The 22,749-nt window shown below is 43.5% G+C and overlaps 1 protein-coding gene across 3 annotated transcripts in view; it reads left to right on the top strand.

Moving 5' to 3' along the window:
- The first annotated feature begins 636 nt into the window (after positions 1-636).
- Positions 637-22,749, top strand: part of CDH24 (cadherin 24) — a 91,903-nt gene continuing 69,790 nt past the window's right edge. The window contains exons 1-2 of one of the 3 annotated variants that reach the window (XM_088469974.1): positions 637-1,028; positions 6,026-6,396. In XM_088469974.1, coding sequence (XP_088326100.1) covers positions 6,169-6,396 — 228 coding nt within the window. In that variant the 5' untranslated portion in view covers positions 637-1,028; positions 6,026-6,168. Of the gene's footprint in view, positions 1,029-1,357; positions 2,812-3,089; positions 3,818-6,025; positions 6,397-22,749 lie in introns of those variants that run through there. The other 2 variants (XM_088469975.1, XM_088469976.1) reach the window with 2 other exon arrangements.

Genomic DNA, 22,749 nt, shown 5'->3' on the forward strand with positions numbered 1-22,749 from the left:
TGATCCACCTCTGTCCTTCTAATCTACTCTTCCCTGTTATCTAAATCATCATACATACCCCTTTCTCTTTTCTCCTATTATCCCAATACATTCAAAATGTTCTATTTATTTTCCTCTCTGCTCTTTGCACCCAATGTATTAGCCCCCATTCTTTCATTTCAACTCTTATTTTCTGTCCATGTTTTCAGATGTGACTGACTGTGGGACCTTTTTGCATTAAGCAGGGACACAGATTCACAGTATATCCAAAATAAGTCATTTCAGATGCCCAGTCACTAATTCCCTGTTATCCCTCTAGCAATCTATCATTGTATAGCTGTCTATGTGCAGTAACTATTGCTCAATTCACCTCCCTATCTAGCCATGGCTTTCTGTTTTGTCTGGGCAGTCTGAGCTCTATGTTCATCTCACTCCTTGTCCCTCTGCTTTCTCGCTGTCACTTTGTCTCTGTCTCTCTCTGTTCTTTGTGTCCTCTTGTATTAAGAGGAAAGGAGAAAGAGGAAGAAAGAGGAGGAGAGATAAAAAAAAGAGAGAGTGAGGAGGAGGGGGAGTGCAGAGGATTTTTTTGGGGAGGGGGTACATGTCAACTCGTATTCTCAGCATGACTCGCTCTAAAACCAGAGCAGCATCTGCAGGAACCTGTATCTGATTGTCTCAATCTCACTCCCCTTCTCTCTCTCCCCCACTCCCTGACTCTCTCACCCTCATCCTATGTGTGTCCTCCTCTCTCTGACACTGTCTGCCACTAACTATCTCTAATACTGTCTGTTCATCTTTATCACATGGTCTCTGCAGCAAGCTCTCGTAGATTTGGAGCTGTCTCTGCAGCAGTCTTGTCCTCTCACATCTGGAAGTCTGCAGGAGTCTGCCTCAGTCACAACTGGAGCAGTCTCTTTGGCGGTCTCTCATCTATTTACATCCATCTGTTCAGTGGTCCCTCACACACATCTGGATCGGGCTCTGCAGAGGTCTCTCTCCCATCTTGACCTGTCTTTGCAGCGTTCTGTCTCAGCGTCTGGAGTTATACGGTGCGTTGAAACTTCTGCTTCCATGTAATAAGTGTTATGTGTTATTGTGTGTATGTGATCATGCACAGGCACCGTATGTTCTGGCGTTCGTCTCCGTGCCTTACAGAGCTGTTTTCATTTGTATGATTTGATGTTGATACATATTTAAGTGTCTCTGTGTGTGGGTACATGTGTACAGAGTACAGACATGCAGTACACTCATACTACTGACAACATAGACGCAGCGTGCATTATGTGCATTGCATTCATGCAGGGATAATGTGATTACAGAAATATATTATAATCCTCAATTGCATTTAAATGCATAGAAGTGCCACAGTTGTTTCCCAGCTGTCTGCATGATACCTCCGCTCCTCATGCACACACAGAGCAACAGCAGTGACTAGGAGCAGTGGGCGGAGTTCCAGTCACTTTATGCCACAGGAGGCGACCTAGGAGTTATATAGTTACCATTCCTTGGCGTAATCTGGGAGGTTGTTCAGGAGTTCAAGGGGGCAAATCAGTTATAGACAGTGGATATATCAGTCATTATAGGCACTTATAGGAAATGGAAATATTATAAAATAGAAGGGCTATATATCCAAAAATGGAAGTTATGCAAGACATTTATTGTGAGGTAAGGTTATACTGGGTAATGAATGCAATTATAGAGTGTAATTATGGAGCAAATAGAGAATTTATGTGGAGCAGTTTTGTGGAACAATAGGGGAGCTACAGGGAGAGGTTATGTTAATGGTGGAGCAATATAATAAGTAATGGAAAAGCTGCAGGAAAACGGTCTAGGCCAATATAATGCATTGTAAAAAAGAGGTGCTGAGAAGAGAGATTGAACACTTGGATAAAATGCACCAAATGGTTTAATCAGGCATTACAAGCAGCAGTAAGGCAATAGCAGTTATACTGAGCAGGAATGGGGTCCTATAAAGAGTTTTAGGGAGCAGTAACAATTGTAGAGGGCAAGGCTAAGAGATTATTAAAGCCTGTGCTAGAGTGTCACATAGCACATTCTGCACACACTCCCTGGCAGACAGTTCACCTGACATGTATATTTAACAGTTCAATTTGTCTGATGCACAGACTCAGACCAAGGAAAAATTAGAATTCATATGTGGAAGTTAATACCCAGCATTAACCATACAATAATCCACTGGAATGGAGAGAGCAGGAGGGTGGCATTAAATAAGGACAGCGGTCGGAGGGAGGATTAAGATTCAGATAGAAGAGCACTTTCAAAAAGGATCAAAATGTAAAATAGAAGAAATATATATAAAGTGAAACACACAAGGAACCTCCAGATAAGGAAAGCAATGATAAATACTGTCACTTGTTTCAATTCTGGCCACCTGCTAAAAAGTCCTTAATGAAATACTACAGGAGATGTGTTGCCATGAGTGAGATGTCTCACCAGATGGTCATGTGTGTCCTTCAGAGCCACAACTTCTGCAGTGGCACAAATTGTGTCCAGGCAAGCTGCTGCCTTCCTTTGCCACCCATCACATCCTTTCTATGTTATATGTGTGTTATTTGTCACTATCATTCTCTCCACATTTAATGCTTTGTTTTATTCTTCCTCTCTGTGTTTTGTTCTTCATTGCTCGTCTCTTTATCTATCCCTCTTGCTACCCCCTTTTTCCTTTCTCAGTCGCTCTCCCTATGATTTCTTATCCTCTTCTTATTGCAGTAAAGCGTAAAGTGTTGAACATGACGGGCATACAAAGAGACAGAGGGAGAGAGGAGAAGCCAGAGGAGAAAGGGAAGGAGAAGTGGAGAGGAGAGACAGATGGTACAATTTGTACGCAGCAAAATCCAAACAGGGGAAATAACTTCCAGACAGGGGGGGGGCACAATGGGGTGAAGAAGCTGAGAGGGAAACGGTGGAAATAGATGTGTTAGAGAATAGGAGTCAGAAATAGAACATAATCTCTCACAGCCTATGGGAGAATGCAGAGGTATAAGAATAGTTAGAACCTTTACACTTAAAATATCAGGCCAGCAGGGAGAAAGAAGAAGGATGGAGAAATGGGGAGGGGGGAAGGGGGGCTGTCGGAAAAATCAAGAGTATAGCGCATATGTGATAGGCTCAGTTCAGCAATGAACATATTTAATCGCATGGACTTTTTGGGGGGTTTTTATGATTTTTTTTACTTGCCGTGGAGCATATTTAGCAATAATAGGATATGAACTTTCCAAGTCCATTGCCACTTGTATGCCATTCATAGGACCTCCTTCTTATACTTCGCTTAACCTTTAAGATATCTAAGGGCCACTATTACTATTATTTTCTATATAATTGCGTAACACTTTGCAATAAAGACAGTTTTAATGATTATTATTTCTTTGATTTGCTTTTAAAGTGCCAATATATTCGTCTGAGCCACAACACAGGGTGAGAAAGTGCTGACAACACACATACATGTAGATAGTAGGGCCCTGCTTTACTAGAGTTTAACATCTGCTCATATTCTGCACTTGGGTCATTATATAACATTTACAGTATGACTTCATAGGGAATGATTCTGGGACTCAATATATATTATATATAAAGGAAGAAACACATAACATTTCAGCTATTTTCAGTCACTCAGAAAATCAGTCTATGATTTTTAATTCTAATTATAAATGTATTTATACAGTGCTCTTCTTCCAAAAGAACCCAAAGCATTTTAGATTTGCAGAATAAAAAAATACATAATACACAATAAAACCACTGAAGACTAACAGAGTTCATAAAAGAGACCTAAGCATTTGGTGTTATGAAAGTGATGGGGCATAATGAAATTCTTAAACAGGTAAGTGTTTCATCTGTATTTAAACATTTCTATACAGGAGGCCTCTAGGACTGTCTGTGGCAGCAAGTTTCAAAGTGAAAGACCCACAAAGCTAAAAGAGGCCCCACGTGCAGTATAGGACATTCTATATACTGTTAGCAGAAGTCCATCTGTGGATCTAAGTGAATGAGTGGGAGTATAGGAAATCAGAAGCTGCTTCAAGTATCTCGGATTATGTAGGGCTGTATGCATGGCTTTGAATGTCAACAAGACAGTCTTGAAACACAATCGCCACTTTTCAGGCAGCTAGTGAAGAGGCTAGAGAACAGGTGTTATGTGGCAGGAACAGGCAGAGGCGTATCTACCCATTGGCCAGGATGGCACTCGCCAGGGGCGCCGGCCATAGGGGGGGCGCCGTCCGGCAGTGCCACCAGCAGCCAATGGGTGGACTACCCCTCTAGTCCTCCGGGCCCCAAGTGTAGGGCAGAGTGTAGTGAGTAGCGGTCTGCCCTACATAGTTTACAAACACACATTTGTTATAGCAGCCAGCCAATGAGAGACAGACAGACTCTCATTGGCTGCTGCTGCGTCCATGGAGGGAGCCGGCTGGAGCTCACTCATGAGCTTCGTCTTCTGGCTCTCCCCGCAGCGAGTTATGGGAGAGACGTCATGACGTCTCTCCCATGCCATAGAGCAGAGTGAGAGCGGGCTCGGAGGAGTGGACAGCGGCGGTCGTCGGCAGGAGCGGGGATCAGCTAAGTTGCTTTTTTTTTCCTGCACAGCACAGTGGGGGAGTGTGGCTACTAGGGGGCACTGTATAGGGGGTGGCCGCTACTGAGGGCATGTTATGGGGTGGCGATGGATGCTACTGGGGGCACTGTACTGTGGGGGCCGCTACTGGGGGCACATTATGGGGGGGATGGACGCTATTGGGGGCACTGTATTGTGGGGGCCGCTACTGGGAGCACGTTATGGGGGGGGTGGATGCTACTGGGGGCACTGTATTGTGGGAGCTGCTACTGGGGGCATGTTATGGGGGATGGGCGCTGCTGGGGGCACTGTATTGTGGGGACCGCTACTGGGGGCATGTTATGGGGGGATGGCCACTACTGGGGGCACTGTATAGGGGGGACTACTACTGGGGGCAATGCCAATGCATAAGGGGGACTACTACTGGGGCACTGCATAGGGGGTCTACTACTGGAGGCTGTATAGAGGGACTACTACTGGGGACACTGTATAGGGGGACTACTACTGGGGGCACTGTATAGGGGGACTACTACTGCGGGAACTGTATATGGGGGACTACTACTGGGGGCACTGTATAGGGGGACTACTACTGGGGGCACTGTACAGGGGGACTACTACTAGGGGCACTGCATAGGGTGGACTACTGGGGGGCACTTCCTGAAATTATGGGAGGGGGGTGCCAGTCCATTACCTTGCCAGGTGCGCTCGGATCCCTAGATACACCGCTGCGAACAGGGCCAGTTAGGAAACAGCCAGGCTGCTGCAATGTGTACAAGCTACAAACAGTGCAATTCTTTTTCTGGGAGACCCAGGTACAGTGCATTGCAGGGGATGTAGTCTGGAACCTGACGGTCTAAATGCCGACCGCCGGCTTCCAGACTGCTTTATCCCGACTAGGGACAAATGACAGGTGTCTAAATCTAGACGCCTGTTATTTCCCCGACGTCTGGAGACCGGCGCCTGGCATCCCAATCGAGCGGATGCCGGGCGCCGCAGCGGACAGCCGCGGGGCGGAGGGTTAGGTTTAGGGCTCCTGGATGGGGACTTAGGGTTAGGCACCCCCCCGGGAGGTTAGGGTTAGGCTAGGGGGAGGGAGGGTTAGGGTTAGGCACCCCCAGGGGAAGGTTAGGGTTAGGCACCCCCCTGGGGGACTTCGGTTTAGGCAGCGGGGAAGGTGGGATTAGGTTTAGGCACTTACTGGAGGGGTTAGGGTTAGGCACCCCTAAGGAGGGTTAGGGTTTGGGGGATTAGGTTAGGTTAGTAAATATTTACCTTTAGAACGATCAGGATTTCCTCCTTTGTCAGGCAGCCGCTGTCGGGAATTGAACTGCACACCCCTTTGCAGTTGTCCAACTGTGAGAATACAAATGCATGTATGAGTGTAGGAAGAACTTCTGGGGTAATCAGATGCTTAAAACGGAAACCATAGTTCTATTCTGTAACCCCTTTTCTTTCTCTACCTCTTTTTATTTCTGTCAGTTTCAAGTCTCATGGCTTAAGGTGCAACCCCAACTCCAAGACTTTACTACATGGAAGACTCTGACTTGCAGCAACCAAATCACAGCCTTTCGTGACCTTTGCCTCTGACCCCATTGTGCTTGATCGGGGTCTCCATCCTCCCAATGCCTAACATCCATTTGTGCCCTCTACTTTCTCTACTACTTTTGGGCTGTTCCTCCTCTGCTCCTGTCATGGAGGAATTGTCTCCTGGGCTCAGTGGGGATACTGGGTCCCCATCTTCACCTCCTCAGGGCCCTGGTCCACCTCCCCGGTCCAAACGAAGTTGGGTCTGGAACCAGTTCTTTGTGATAGAAGAGTATGCAGGGCCAGAACCTGTCCTGATTGGGAGGGTGAGTATTTTCTGATTACATTATTCTACCTAAAGCTTCCATTTCTAATACTGTAATGTCATTTAGGATAAGTTTGCACGATGATTCGGAAAATGGAAAAATAATGAAAATATAACACTTTGTGTGGGATGGCAGTGCAATATTTTGTAATCTGTAGTAAGAAAATAATAAAAAAAAAGTTCTATAATTTGGTCTAAAGTAGCCAAATGTATGGCAGGCTGTGAAAGCTTCTTAATTATGCAAAAATACTTGGAAAAATACGAATGTTTTACCTACGATTCAGTTAGATGCATCGACCCAACATTGGACACAGCTAGAGCACCTGACATTATAGAGATCATTGTTTTTTAGAAGTAGCACATTTATTTTCTCCATACTCGCTGGAAGCAAGACAGAACTGAAATAGAACATACGGCATTTCAGGTTTGTCTTGCAATCAATAAATTCAGAGTGGAAATCAATGATTTCCATTATGACAGCTTTCTAGCTATGTCCAGTATGTGGGTAGACACAGGTAAATGTTTGATGTCATAATCAGGAGCTCAGACATTATGACAGACTCCTGGGGTGAAGTACTGGGAGAATTAAAATCTGTCACTGAATTACTGTATAGCTGTGCCACACAGAACAAGGTTGCTCACTTTTTTGATGAAGGATTAAATGTAAGGATTCATAAAATATCAAGAGTTTATCTAGAAATAAAATAAAATAGCCAATCATAGATAAAGCTTTCTGCATACTCTGCAGTGATATCATAGCTAGAACTAATCTCATGATTTTAGTCTTTTGTCATTTCTTTATTTTGGCCTATTCATCATCACTTAAATGGGCCGTTACACATCCAGAAACACTAGTTTCCGCATATTTTATGTAACGGGGCATTCATTATTAGCGAGTTAGAAACTTAATAATCGGTGACCATCTAATATGCTAAATAAAAGGAAGAGACAATACCCCATGTAAGTGACTACTTTTGGCCTCTCCACTGTACAGAAACAGCCCTCACTAAAGTCAGTAATGACCTTCTTGTTGCTAAATCCAAAGGCCATTACGCCCTACTCATTCTACATGACCTCTCTGCTGCCTTTGACACTGTATTCCACCCTCTCCTCCTGACAATTCCTCCTTTGGTCTGCTTAATTCTTCCAACTGTTGGCTGTCCAACTATCTATCTGACCACTCTTCTCTGTCTCTTTTCTGAGCTCCTCCACTCCCCCCTCTCCTGCTGCTTGTTGGAATCCCTCAAGGTTCTGTTCTTGATCCTTTCTGTTCTCCCTTTATACTTCTTCTCTGGAAGAGCTCATCAGCCTTTTTGATGATACTCAGATCTACCACTTCTGCCTTGATCTCTCCCTCTCTCTCCTCACTCATGTATCCAAATGTCTATTTGATATTTCCTACTGGATGTTCCAACACTTCCTTAAACTTAACATGCCTAAGACTGAGCTCATGATCTTCCTACCCTCTGGAGTCTACTCTCCTCCATCCATTTCACTATCCATCTATAACATCACCACCTGCACGTCCGATATCTAGGAGGTATCCTTGACTCCACCCTCTCCTTTAAACACCACATTCAGGTTTTTTTCCCAGTCTTGCAGCTTGCACCTTTGACATGTCTCGAGGATCAGAGTCTTTCTGACCCTAAGGCACTGAAAACCCTTCTTATCTTATTGGTCATATCTCAACTAGATAATTGCAACCTCCACTTTTTTGGCCTTTCTGACTACCACCTCTCTATACTCCAATCCATCCTCATTGCAGCTGTTCGACTCATCTTTCTCTCCAATCATAACGCCTCTGTCTCCACTCTCTCAGACCGTAGACTGGCTCCTGTTTCCTTACAGTACCCTAATTCAAACTCCTTACACTCTCCTATAATGCCCTCACCCAATCTCTCTACTACATCTCCAACCTCATCTCCCTCCATACTCTCACCCACCCACTTAGCTTTGCCAATGACTGCTGCTTCACTTCCTAACTGATAACCTGTTTCTACTTCCACCACCAAGATTTTCTATTCTTCTTGCTCACTCTCTCCTCTCTGTGTCAATCCTGTCTGTCTGCCCCTCCCCTATAAATTGTGAGATCTCATGGTTCAGCCAGCACTGCCTCGTGGTATGGTGCCTGTATATGCAGTAATGTTTTTATGCCTTGTACCACCTTTGTTCTGTATTATTTTTGAACTGTGAGCCTTTCTTGAGCTTTACTTTTTATTATGCCTGCACAGAATTTGTATATAGTATGTATTTTGTAAACGTGTCAAACCCTTTGTGGCACCGAGGGCTGGATTAATATGTGTTGAACTGTAAAAAGTATTTGCTAACAGCAAGGCTGGATTTAGGGCCACATGGGTCTGGGGCTCATTATGAGAAGGGGAGGAGCTGTGACCAGTGCAGTGTGGGTGTGGCCAGTGCCATGTGGGCCTGTACACTCCTACGGTACACTATCAGCCCCATTGTCTCCCTAAAAGTGTGAAAATTTCGAAAATTCCATCATTTTTTGAAAAATACAGTTTTAATTACTTATGAATTAATAGTAATAGTTTGAACTACTGTACATGCGCATCATTTATTTTACTTCTATAACTGTCATCTGTGATACCAAATCAGTATGCAGTCAGACTGTGGTAATCTTAGATGTTTTCTGCTGTTATGGGTCCCTGAATGTCCTACCAGAAATATGCCTCCTACCATAATAGATCCAGCCAGGGCTACCAACAGGGGTGGATGGGGGTGGGCAACCAAGTCTGGGGGTCTAGCAGGTTAGGGTGTTATTCTCAGCTTGAAGACACCTGATCCAATTTCTTGACTGGAATTGCTGCAGCTCATACTACACTGAGGCCCCATACAGCATGTTGACGTCACACAAATGCAGAGGGAGGAGATTGCTCAGTGGTTACTGGATTCATGATTGCTTCGAGTGTGAGACATGGCCTGGGTAAGTAACAGTGACTTGAGCTTGTCAGCATCTATGATAAGGTTATAACTACAGATGTGTCCATGTACATCTTACTTCCTTGCGCGTTAAACAGCCCTTCTAGTCGCGCCATGCCGTGGCGTCACTCGATAGCGATTAGCGTCTTTTTGTGCGACTTTTTACCTTCAAATGTGTCTTATTCGTAGAGTGATGCAAATAGAACATGCAAGCAGCTTATGCTGATAAAATTGATATACAACATGCCTGTATTCTGTGTGTGACTGCGGCGGTATCTGCATGTAAAATGCTTACGTTACACTGTCAGCAGCTGTGACACAGCATGCCGCAGTTGCACACAGAATATAGGTATGCCACATATCATTTTAATGAGAAGAAGCTGATTGTGCGTCCTTTTTACATCACTTTGAGAATAAGACGCATTTGAAGGTAAAAAGTTGCACAAAAAGACGCTCTGCGCTACCAAGTCGCACGGCGCTCATGCGTTATGTTTACCACGACTATTAGTGCCCGGAGGTAAGATGTATCTGGGCACACCTGTACTTCAGTATTAGATCATGTAATGTGTGGGCCCTCCTCACCACTGAGGTGCAAGTACCCTGGAGCATCTTTAGGGTGCACTCAGGCTTGTCACTACTGGGTGTTTCTATGTCCGCTAAAGAGGTGGGACTCAGGGAATACTGATTAAATGTAATTTGATTAATTAGATGTGGACAGCGCAAATCCACTGGTGGTCTCTAACACTCCACCATCGGTGCATCATCGTGATCACCATCAACACTTTTTATGACTAGCGCAGTGTCTACTTCTGAAATCTGACTAAACATGGCCTCTTTAGCTGCTGCTCTGCATTTGCGAATGCAGACGAGTTCACTGACACGCCCCGGACACTCCCATAACACACAGCTGAGGCAGCATTTTTTTGCATTCACTTCAGGCCCCATCCCTGTCAGCGCCCAGGAATGCCCATGTTATTACCTAGAAATTTCTAATGCCAGTGCTTCCATTGCAACAGCATTGGTACTGTAGCTGTACACTCGGAGGGAAACATGCTACATGGCGGTTTTCATATATACATATTATACCGCAGTATCCTGGAGATATATTCACTATGTGTTTGTGACTGCCTGAGGAAGCAGACCTGTCTGTGAAATGTGTTTCACCTCCAAATTTAGAGTGACTATATCTCCAGGATACTGCGGAATTATATGCATTTTTAAATAAAACTACTTGTTATGATGATACCTATACGGAATGGACATTCTCTTATTTATATATAGCTCATTATTGAATAAGGAGGATTGCCCAACTAAGATACTATAGATTTTATTGTGGTTAAAATACCCTAGTTGGCGCCGGAGAAATAACTCATTACTATAGAAATTTGGCGGGGTTGGAGCATCAAAGTAATTTCACCCTACATTACATCATAGTTGCTTACACTCCTGGAAGTCGCGGGAGGCTCCCGATTTAGATCTCCTGCATACCGCCCACTTCCTAGTGAATCTGGCAGGATCGGGAGATTCAATGGGCAATTTGCGTGTCCACGATGAGGGGGCGGGGCTAAACGGAGCAATTTGTGTAATTTAGCCCTGACCCCTCCTCGCAGGCCCACAAATCACGGACTTCTCCGGGAAATGGGCGGGTCCTAATTACATCACCAGTCCGGCCCTGACCCCGAACCAGTCTGCAGCAGCAGCTCTCCGGGCTGCTTCTGGAAACCATGTACTCAAAGTCGGTAAGTATGCATTACATATAAGTGCTGAATGTGTTATGAAAATGTGTGTGTGGGGTGGGGGGTGAAGTTGCTATGATTTCTAAAGTAATGAATGAGCCCGTTTAAAAACACCAAATGCCTTCAGCAAGCCAAATCGGGGGGTACCATAGGGAACCCCCATGTCAGAGCATCTTTTGGGGGGTGTCAGGCTTATTTCTCCAAATCTGACAGTACTTTCTGCCTGTTCAAGTTTCGCCGGGTCCCGTTTTACCGTACTTTCAAATTGAATACGGAGTAAAGTGGGCACGCGCGCGATACTTTTCCGCCTACAAAACAGGCGAAGTAGGCGAAAAGTCCGGGACGCGAAAAAGTATTGCGGCTCGGCTCAAATTGAATACGGCTCTTTATGGGAATTGTGATGCTCCTAACTCACTGCTGTCTAAGGCTGGGAGTGCTCACTAGACGATGTGAACGATATATCGCAAGATCCGGCAGATATCGCCCGGATTGTACGATGTATCGTCTAGTGTGTACGCACCTTAAGAAAACCTGTGTGCTTCTTATTTCGTTAGTTAGCGTAGCCCACTTTCTGAAACAAGTTATCTTCTTTTTTTTTGTTGTTTTAGCAGAAGATGATTGAATGAGTTTGAAGGGGTGTAGAATAGGCATTCATGGATTGGCAGGTGGCCAAAGAGTGTTGTAATCATTTCAAAACAATTTTCCACATGCATAGAGGTGGTGAAGATTAGACCTAAACCTGTAATTTCAATGCCTTTTGTTTTGTACAGGTGCATTTATAGACATGAATAGTAAAACTATTCAAATGTACGATATTGTGACACATGTAATAAAGGCTGTCAGAGCATCAGATCATGATCACAGGGCCTGATTCACAGTTGGGAATAGAGTAAGAAATAGCAAGTAGCTGTGCACCTGAACACACCACGTTGCAATGCAAGGGGTGCAAATACATACCTCTTTTTGGCATGTGGGGTAAATATTGGCTGATTTTGCATGGAGCCCACAAATGCTGAACAGCTTTATTTTTACACTGTAATTTAGATGTCATTTTGGACACACCCCTCCCAAATCTAATCTCTCTGCACATTTTACCTCTGCCCCACTTACAGTGGTTTTAACCAGGTGCACAGTTATACCCCTTTCAGATTAAAATACCAGGTCGCACCCAAGATTTTGAAAGCGGGTACAACCCGAATTCAACCCTGGCTAAGACCCTTTTTGAGACAGGCGGCTTATTCCCGGGTCGGCCACATCACTTCCTATGCTGTAAATGGGTCCCGGGTTGGATGATCCAGGTTACCCGTTTACACTGCACCGCAACCCGGGTAGATCCTGGATTCAACCCTTGTAACTACCTGGGTTGAAATGCCAGGTTGCTTGACTCTGGGGGGTTTTTTACGGACCCTTTCAGACTAAGCAAATTTCTGGGTTGCTGCGCGTTCACATGCAATAACCCAGGATTTTGCTGCTAGTCTGAAATAGGTATTAATTGCTCTTTCACTCTATTCCTAACTCTGAATCAGGCCCACAGCCCATTATAATACACCTTTGCCACTAGATTGCCGGGTCGCACCTGGGATTATGTTCACGCGCCCATCCCAGGAGCGACCCGGCTGAGACCCGGGTCGATGATGCCATTGGCATCACATGATGAGCCGGCGCTTGGAGATGATCTCATCTCCAAGTGCCGACTCTTCCTATGCAGAGAACGGGACCAGGGTCACATCAACCCAGGTTACGCGTTCACACTGCATCACGAGCAGGGTTGAACACACGTTCAACCCTTTCTCATGACCTTCTCATGACCAGGGTTGAAATGCCAGGGTTAAAATGCCGGCTTTATTTCAACCCTTCTCTTTCACACAGCACAATAACCCGGGTTGCTGAGCGCTCACATGCAAAAACCGGGTTATTGGAGCTACTGGAAAAGGGGTATAAGATGCCAGTATCCACTTATATAATGGCTGATGTAAATTAGTGCACAACTTATGTGCTGGAGCAGGCATACTTATTTGGAGTATGCCTTTTATTCCTGCTGATATTCAGTCTTTGCACCTCTCTCCTCTATTCCTGCTGTTCCGTAGTCCGGCTGTGAGGAGCTGCCGCCGGTCGTAATGTCCAGCTCAATAATAGGTCCGAGGTGCACAGCAGTGTATGTAATTAGGTTCTAAGTGATTTGTTGTCAGTAAGAATCTCTGCAGCCCAGAGACAAAGCAGCAACGTGTTTCGTACACCTCTTATACTTTTTTATGCTATTTGAGAATTGCAGCAGATAAATAACTGTATTATATTTAGGGATGTGCACCGACCTCCATGTTTTGGTTTTTGTTTGGATCTGTATCTCCTTCGTGTTTTGGATCTACATTTGGTTTTGCCAAAACTGCCCGTGCGTGTTTTGGATCTGGATTTTTTTTTTTTAAATTATAAAAACTGCTAAAATCACATAATTTGGCTTTTTTTTTTTTGCTCCTACAGTATTACTAACTTCAATAACATTAATTTCCACTCATTTCCAGTCAATTTTGACCACCTCACAGCTCACAATATTGTTTTCATCCGGCTTAGGCTCAAAATTTGCACCAAGCGAGCTGGCTGACTAAGCTAAGCGGCAGCAGTGGGTGGCACAAACACGTGGCAGTTCAACTTCCAACATGGCACATAAGGAAACATATGATTTCATTAATCAAGAGGCCTGAGGAAGATGGAGTATGTATGTAATTGAAGGCAGAGAAATTAAGGGTTGGTTGATAGTAAATTTAATTAATTAAGGGAGGAGGGGAGAGCATGGGTGAACAATATGTCCCATGTTTTGCTCACAAATTCAACTTGGTGGTTCAGAATATTTTTTAAATTAAAGGGGAATGCAGGAGATGCTCTCTGTGGCCATAAACATTTCTGGACATTTTTGGCATTCAGCAGCTGTATGTCAAAGATTGCCTCAGCTGTGGCAGTTCAACTTCCAACATGGCACATCAGGAAACAAATGTTTTTTATTATTCAAGAGGCCTGAGGCAGTTGGAGTATGTATGTAGTCAGGCGGGGAAAGAAAGACTTGATTAGTAGTAAATTTAATTTCAAATTTATGAGGGAGGAAGGGAGGGGAGGAGGGGAGGCATTTACAAAAAATATTTAAATCATTCACATCAGTCCTTGCCCCAGAAGAAGCGTTGAGCATTATGCCTGCTGCTGCTGCAGCTGCGAGTGGATTTTCATCCCAGAAGAGGACCAGGAAGACTACTAGTAGTACTTTAAAAAAATTGACTGTTAAACAATCCTTTGCAAGGGGGAGCAAGTATGACAGCAGTCACCCAGTTGCACAGCAGATCACTGACGCCATAACATCTATGCTGGTAGTAGATGTGCGTCAAATATCTGCCAATAATGCAGTGGGTTTTAGACAGTTAATTGAGGTCCTGTGTCCCTGCTACCAAATCCCATCCAGATTCCACTTCACTAGAAAAGCAATTCCCAACCTGGCAGCAAACCCTTGATGAACAACACAGCGCCCCTTTGTGGACAACAAAGCACCCCTGTGGAGTGCGGAAGGACCACCTGTAGAGTCACAAATACGTGAATGATAAACTGCGGTCTGGCTGGCAGTGTCACCAAACAATAATAGCGTAGCTACTAGCTACAATAGCACAAACACAAAAAAAATCAAAACAGATCTTTTTTTTTATGGAATGATAATTTTATTTAACTTTTATTTTTTTAACACTGGGGAAGAGCACCCCTGGACAAGGCAGCAGCCCCTTGATGAACAACACAGCACCCCTTTATGAACAACAAAGCACCCCTGCGGAGAAGCGGAGTGCGGACGGACCACCTGCAGAGTCACAAATACGTGAATGATAAACTGTGGTCTGGCTGGCAGTGTCACCAAACAATAATAGCGTAGCTACTAGCTACAATAGCACAAACACAAAAAAAATCAAAACAGATCTTTTTTTTTATTTTTTGGGGAATGATAATTTTATTTTACCTTTTTTTTTACACTGGGGAAGAGCAACCCTGGATGACACAGCACCCCTTAATGTGCTGCAGCCCTAGCCCCTTGATGGACAGGGACCTGTAACGGTGTAAAGCAAACGGTGGCGATAGAAACATTCAAAATGTGTTGGATGTATAGTGTAAACACGGCCAAGAGCTTCTGTTGCTCTGATATCAGGATGACCATCTACAGCGACTCCCTGTTTTCTGCGCATAAAAACTAGTTGAGAAGCATTCCATGTGTAATATTTTGGCAGCTCACAGTACAGCAGGGTCCTTACAAAGTCATCATTTTGACACAGTTCAAAGAAAGAAGTCAATGTTGTTGTATAGTCAGACAGCTGAGAATGCTGGGAAAGCCTGCTAAAGCTCTCTTCGATAATAAACATTAAGGAAGTAGGACCTGTAACTGTGTAAAGAAAACTTCGGAGATAGAAGCATTCAAAATTTGTAGGATGTACAGTGTAAACACGGCCAAGAGCTTCTGTAGCTCTGATACCAGGATGACCATCTACAGCGACTCCCTGTTTTCTGCACATAAAAACTTTGGGAGAAGCATTCCATGTGTAATATTTTGGCAGCTAACAGTATAGCAGGGTCCTTGCAAAGTCATCATTTTGACACAGTTTTAAGAAAGAAGTAAATGTTGTTGCCTAATTTGGTATAGTCAGAGAGCTGAGAATGATGGCAAAGCCTGCTAAAGCTCTCTTCGATAATAAACAATAAACATGACAACACAAAACACTTGCTCCGAAGCCCTACCCATATACTGTGAGGCCCCACAATGAGCGTCCAGCAAAATTTGTGTTTTTAAATTAATTAAAAATTAACAGTAATTAACTTCTATGTAAAAAAATTTTAGTTGCCTCCGCTGTGTTTTAATACGCTCGTATATAAAATGTCACGATCTTCGCTTGTAAACTGTGGATTTGTATAGAAATACAGAGGTCCAGAACATTGGCAAATGCAAGGGGGTTTCCATCTACCTGGAAACCCCCCTCCTCAGCACATACCATGACCACAGTAGAAATAGTAATTTAATAGAATTTTACTAGTGCTACATGTTCTTCTCAGTATCACAAATGAAATAATTAACACCAACTGTGGATCTTTTAACATGTATCAGTCAGTAATAAATAACCTGTGCACCAACTAGGAGATCGGGAAAACATGCACTGTTAGGGATGCACTGCTTCTATAGCATATATGTACATATATGTCCGGGGAAGTGTTAGGTTCTTCTGCTGCTCTTCCAGGCTTCCGGACTTGCTCCAATGCTCTGGAATGGTGCTCACAACTAAAATAAAATCAAATGACTTACTGTGATCCTGTATATGCTGGAATTATGACACACAATACACATTGTATGACGTATATTAAAGCTGGATAAGTACTATTTCTGCCCTCTTCATGGACTGGCCACACTCGCTCTAAAATCAAGCATTTGGAAACCCCCCTCTAGAAATCCTGCGTTTGCCACTGCAGATAGACAAATTTTTGCTTTGATATAGTAGAGAAGATAGAAAAGAAAAAATAGTAGATAAGCTAAATCCTTTTGTAATTCCATACCTGACCTGTAGAGGGCGAATGCTATGCCAAAATTATGTTTTTAAATGAATTAAAAAGTAACAGTAATTTCGATTTAGTAGAGAAGATAGAAAAGAAAAAATAGTAGATAAGCTAAATCCTTTTGTAATTCCGTCCCTGAGCTGTAGAGGGTGAATACTATGCAAAAAATGTGGTTTTTCATTAATTAAAAATTAACAGTAATTAATTTCGATTTAAAAAATTTTCAGTTGCCTCCGCCATGTTTTAATACGCTCGTATGTAAAATTTCACGAACATGGCTTGTAAACTGTGGATTTGTATAGAAAGTCAGAAAGACAAATTTTCACTTGTATATAGTAGATGTACTGCAGCACCCCTTTATGTACTGCATTCCCAGCCTGACAAGACTGCACCCTTGAACAACAGCAGTACAGACCCCCAACCCGACAACACTGCACCCCTGAACAACAGCAGCACAGACCTCCAGCCCAACAACACTGCACCCTTGAACAACAGCAGCACAGTCTCCCAGCCCGACAACACTACACCCTTGAACTACAGCAGCACAGACAGAGCACGCCTGTTCTGCACACTCTCTACAGCCGGAGTGAAAATGGCGCCGATCATCAAGACCTTTATAGAATCCAAAACCCGCGACAATCCAACAGAGGGAGGATGACGTTTTGCCTTGTTTTAGGATCCGAGTCAGGCAGGAAAACCCGAGCCGGTCTTGGATCCAACTTGGAATTGCAATGTTCGGGTGGGTATGGTTCTCGGAGAACTGGACCCGCTCATCTCTAATTAAATTTATATATTAGTTGTGATTAGCGCTAGGTTTGTTTCTTACTTCTAGAATATGTAGTTGTTTTATGCAATTACTACTAAATACTGCATATGATAATGGTGCTCCAGCCAATCAGCTCCTATGAGGCCCTATGAGTACTAAATTGCCTTCCACCCCCTGTGACGCACCTTCATTCTCCTGATATAGGGGGAAATGTATCAAACACTGTAAGGGCCGGACTGAATTAGCTGTGGAAATTAACCGCAAGCTAATTGGTCGGCCAGGGAAATTCAATTACATCCTGTGGTAGGCGATAAGCCCATCTGAGGGAGGCTTTAACAGAAATTCATGTTAAGTGCCCTTATGGCAGGTGTGCCGCGAACCCGTTAACCCATAGCTCTGAGTACTTACCTATGGGTTAAGGCGTGTTAGCCTCAATTTTACAGCGCGAGTTAAAGGAGTTGTAATTGAATAGCCTCAGGCACTAAAGCCCGAGGCTACCACCCTTTTCCTTATGCGGTAAATTACCGCAGCTAATTGAATCCTGCTCTAAAGAGTGGAAAAGCTGCCCATAGCAACCAATCAGCTTCTAAGTAGTAATTTTCAAGTGCTTTCTGTAAATGATCGGTTGACTTGGGGAACTTTTCCACTTGTTCACTTCTCCCCATTGCGAATTACCCAACCATTGTGCATTGTCTGCGTCCTACCTCATTTGTCAATTACTTGTTCTGTATACTTTCAACGATATGTCAGCTAACATTTATTATACCTTTGACATGTAAAGTTTTACTTGGGGAGATGTATCAAGCAGTGAAAAAAGTGGCGAAGTGGACCAGTGGAGAAATTGCCTATAGTAACCAATCAGCTTAGAGGTAGCATTTATCAAGTACATTTTATAAACTGATAGGTAGAAGCCGATTGGGTGCTATGGGTAACTGCTCCACTGGCCCACTGTTTTCACTGTTTGATATATCTCTTCCAATGTTACCTGTGTAATCCTGGTTTAGGGTTAAAAAAAAATCATTTAAATGTATACTTATGACATATACATTTCATAGCATTCTGAGGTAATTTAAGTATGTAATTGCTTAAATAAATAAGGCATGTGTGTGGAGATGTCAAAGTACATTACATTTGTACTGTACATGTTTATGTATATGTTTAAGTAGTGTGCATTATACAACAAAGTGCCAGAACTGGCAGGCAGAAGCTGCAGTCAGGTAGCCCATGTTTAACATAGGCGGAGTGATACATGTAGGAGTGAATTGGTTCCTGTCAAGAAAAAAGGGTCCGGTTAGAGAGAGGTATATAACAGCTGTCAGCAGCAGCTAAGAGTCTGGAGTTCCCTTCCTCGGGTGCCCACCTCCCTGTGGCCTGGGCAGCGGAGCCGTAGTAGGCTGCCTGGCACAGGGGGGTAGAGCCGGAGATGAGGCATCATCAGCGGCCATCAGGAGAGGAAGTTTACCGCTGACTGGGGGCGGAACATCGTTGCAGGCTGGGAAAGGATTAGGTCCCGGCGGCGGAGCAGCAGCGGTGGTACCAGAGGAAATAGAGCCGCCGCAAATCAGCACAGCTGTGGCGCTGTGTTGGTGGAGAGGGGACATGCCGGGCCATCGCAGGAGGCGGAGACCCGGTGAGAGAGAGGCCGCTGGAGGAAGCAGCAGCGGGGCGGTGCAGCATCAGTGGAGCCGTATGTAGCAGCAGAGGAGGTGCTTGGCAGCATGCTGTAAGCACACAGACAGTGGAGCCGTATGGGCTAATCCCTGCAGTGGCTGGCATGATTAAAGTCTACTCCTCAGAAGGGACAGCAGCATAAAGGAGGTAGTGATAAATACTAAAGGGACAGTGACAGCAGATTTCAGGCAAATTACTGGTTATATCCCACTCCAGGAATATTCATAGTTTCAGTCAGGAGGAAGGACTATACTATACATTTGTATTAACAAGTCCTATGGTATCTTATACAGAGCTCACTGCATTACTATATTTGCCCTATTGAGAAAAGAAATAGGGGAGGTATAGAACGTTCGGGAAGCCTAGATACCAGCTTGGAGGGTGTTCTGGCAGGGGTGTAGCTACTAATAACACCTAGAGATATATTTATTCCATGAAAGGATGACTATTCAGATGTCCCAGTAAGATAATGCTAACTGCATGCAAGGATAAAGCATAAATGAGCTCTGAAAGAGGTGCATTACTCTAAAGATAAAATGTACATAAGTTGCTATATTTAAAATTACATGTATATGTGTTCATTCTGCAAACTGATCGGAAAGCTATTTGTTAGTGCAGCCAGTCAGGGGCAGGCTGTGAGTTAGAACTTGTTATGTCTGCTACAAACTAGATGAGTAACCGGGTATATGGTGATGTAGGTAATAGTTGTTATAGCTTGTTTATGACTTAAGGATGATAATCATCTATATTAAACTGAAAGTCTACCTACCGGTATTACTCAAATTATTATTACTCATTCTAACATTATATATTAGGGTTTTCCCAAGTAGGCCCTGACTGTCTACCAATACTTGGGTGGAGGCACTGATTCAGATAGGTACACCACTTAAAACAAAAAAAAAGTGATGTACTGTAGCGCTTACAACTAATAATAAACAAATGAATTAATTTAATAAATATTTATTAAAACATATATCTAAATAACTCCCGGGAGTATACAACAATCAATACAATCACTTAATATTCCTTAATCTCAAATAGTGAGTACAAGTAATTAGTATACTATTCTCATAGCGGATATAACCCACAAAGGGCCGTATCGCGGCCGTATTCAATTAGCCGCGATAAGTCAGTTTCTGTGGAAAAGTATCGTGAGTGACATAATTTCACCATGCAAAAAGTTTCCTCCGTATTCAATTCCAAATTATTTTCGCCGGTGCGGAAACTCATTGCAATGGGACCTGTGTAAAAGATTCGCCTATGAATAGGTGTCGAAAAAAAGTGCAGAATTGGAGTTTTGGGGTGCAATGCTGTGAAAACCACCCTGCACCCTTGGAACAGTCCTCCGAAGGTAATCTGTGTCAAAAAAAAGTTTTAAAAAGTATTTAGGTCACCCCCAAAAACTACTTTCGTTTTGAGGGTGAAAAAACTTCACAGTTGGGGGAAAAACTTAAAAACTAGTGAAATAGTCTCCAGGGGGGTCCCCAAATATGCTGCAGGTGTTTTTACGTTTGTAGGTGCTTGCAGCAGGTGGATTTTTTACGAATTTTAAAACTTCACTTTAGCAATTTAAAAATATGCTAGCACCCATTTTCATGTACCCCAAAATTACTGGGACTACTTATTTTGAACAAAAAATCTTTGTAAATGCTATTCTTCGCCCCTTCTGCAAATATGTGAAAAAGAAGCTATTGAGAACATAGAAGTACCCCAAATACCTTCAGCAGGGCTATTCGTGGGTATCTATAGTAATCCCCAATGTCAGACTATCTTTTGGGGGGTGTCAGGCTCATTTCTCCAAATCTGACAGTACTATTCGCATATTACAGTTTCGCTGGCTGCCATTTTTGCCGATTTCTAATTAAATACAGCGGAAAGCGGGCACGCGCACGATACTTTTCCACATTGAAAACCAGAAAAGTGGTCGAAAAGTACTGCATGCAAAAAGCACGGGACTTTTCGCCTGGAATTGAATAAGGCCCTATGAGTGTGCAAATATAGCAGTAGTATTCCGAATGTTACAAACTTGCAATGAAAAAATGTGACACACTAAAAATGTATCAAATTGACAGTGTTTTCTCAAATGAAAATATTTTCTTGTTCCTACACACTTTAAAAATGTAGCAATGTTCTCCAGAAAAAACACAGGGAAACAGCAGAAGCATTTAAAACATTCAGCTTTAGATCAGTCCTCCATGGAATAAATATAGGTAATCTTTGTTTGTTAGAAAAAATGTAAATATATAGTCCGGTCTAATTAGACTACATATAGGCATATCAATTCATATCAAGCTGGTAGTTGTATTTAGCAATTTATCCTCAGTGGTAATCCTCAATGGATTTGAATCCATTGTATTACAATCGATAGAAAGTGGGAGCCCCAACAGTATACAACTGCTGGTAAAATGGATGCTCTTGGATGATAGCTATACCAGAAAATTGTCCCCAATAATAATACTCACTGGCATTAAGTCCCTCCAAGCCGCACCATAACCAAAAGCAAGTGGGAGCCCCAGAAGACTGGAACCGCCAATATAGGTGCATGAGGAGGCTGGATAACTCCTGGTTAGTGAGCTGGCAATAGGCAGGCCCGTTCTGGGCAAACACGCCTATATGTGATGCAAGGAAAAGAACCCCAGCGAGTCAAGTCACACAGGCCACCAGGAGAGAGCCTACATACAGCTAAAATGTAAATCCAAATAGGTTCTCCTTAGTAGGACACAGGAGGCACTGTCAGCGCAAAGTTGTGCTCGTAACAGGCAGCACGTGTAAGGTACACCACTTAACAGGAATTTAAGGGTGAGTAAAAAGAGATTACATGGAAGTTAGTAACCTGGTGTCCCTTTAAGTGGTAAAAGGGGGGTTACACCTGTACAGTGCATCTGGAAAGTATTCACAGCGCTTCACTTTTTCCACATTTTGTTATGTTACAGCCTTATTCCAAAATGGAATAAATTAAAGTTTGTCCTCAAAATTCTACACACAATACCCCATAATGACAACGTGTAAAAAGTTTTTTTGAGATTTTTGCAAATTTAATGAAATAAAAAAATGAAGAAATCACATTTATATAAGTATACACAGCCTTTGCCATGAAGCTCAAAATTGAGCTCAGGTGCATCCTGTTTCCACTGATCATCCTTGAGATGTTTCTACAGCTTAATTGGAGTCCACCTGTGGTAAATTCAGTTGATTAGACATGATTTTGAAAGGCATACACCTGTCTATATAAGGTCCCACACTTGACAGTGCATGTCAGAGCACAAACAAAGCATGAAGTCCAAGGAATTGTCTAAAGACCTCCAAGACAGGATTGTCTGCTGCTTTGAAGGTCCCAATGAGCACAGTGGCCTCCATCATCCGTAAATGGAAGAAGATCGGAACCACCAGGACTCTTCCTAGAGTTGGCCGGCTGTCTAAACTGAGCAATCGGGGGAGAAGGGCCCTAGTCAGGGCGGTGACCAATAACCCGATGATCATTCTGTCAGAGCTACAGCATTCCTCTGTGGAGAGAGGAGAACCTTCCAGAAGGACAACCATCTCTGCAGCAATCCACCAATCAGGCCTGTATGGTAGAGTGGCCAGACGGAAGCCACTCCTTAGTAAAAAACACATGGCAGCCCGCCTAGAGTTTGCCAAAATGTACCTGAAGGACTCTCAGACCATGAGAAACAAAATTCTC

This window comes from Taudactylus pleione, unplaced genomic scaffold, assembly GCF_031769625.1.
Source record: "Taudactylus pleione unplaced genomic scaffold, aTauple2 ptg000095l, whole genome shotgun sequence".
NCBI lineage: Eukaryota > Metazoa > Chordata > Amphibia > Anura > Myobatrachidae > Taudactylus > Taudactylus pleione.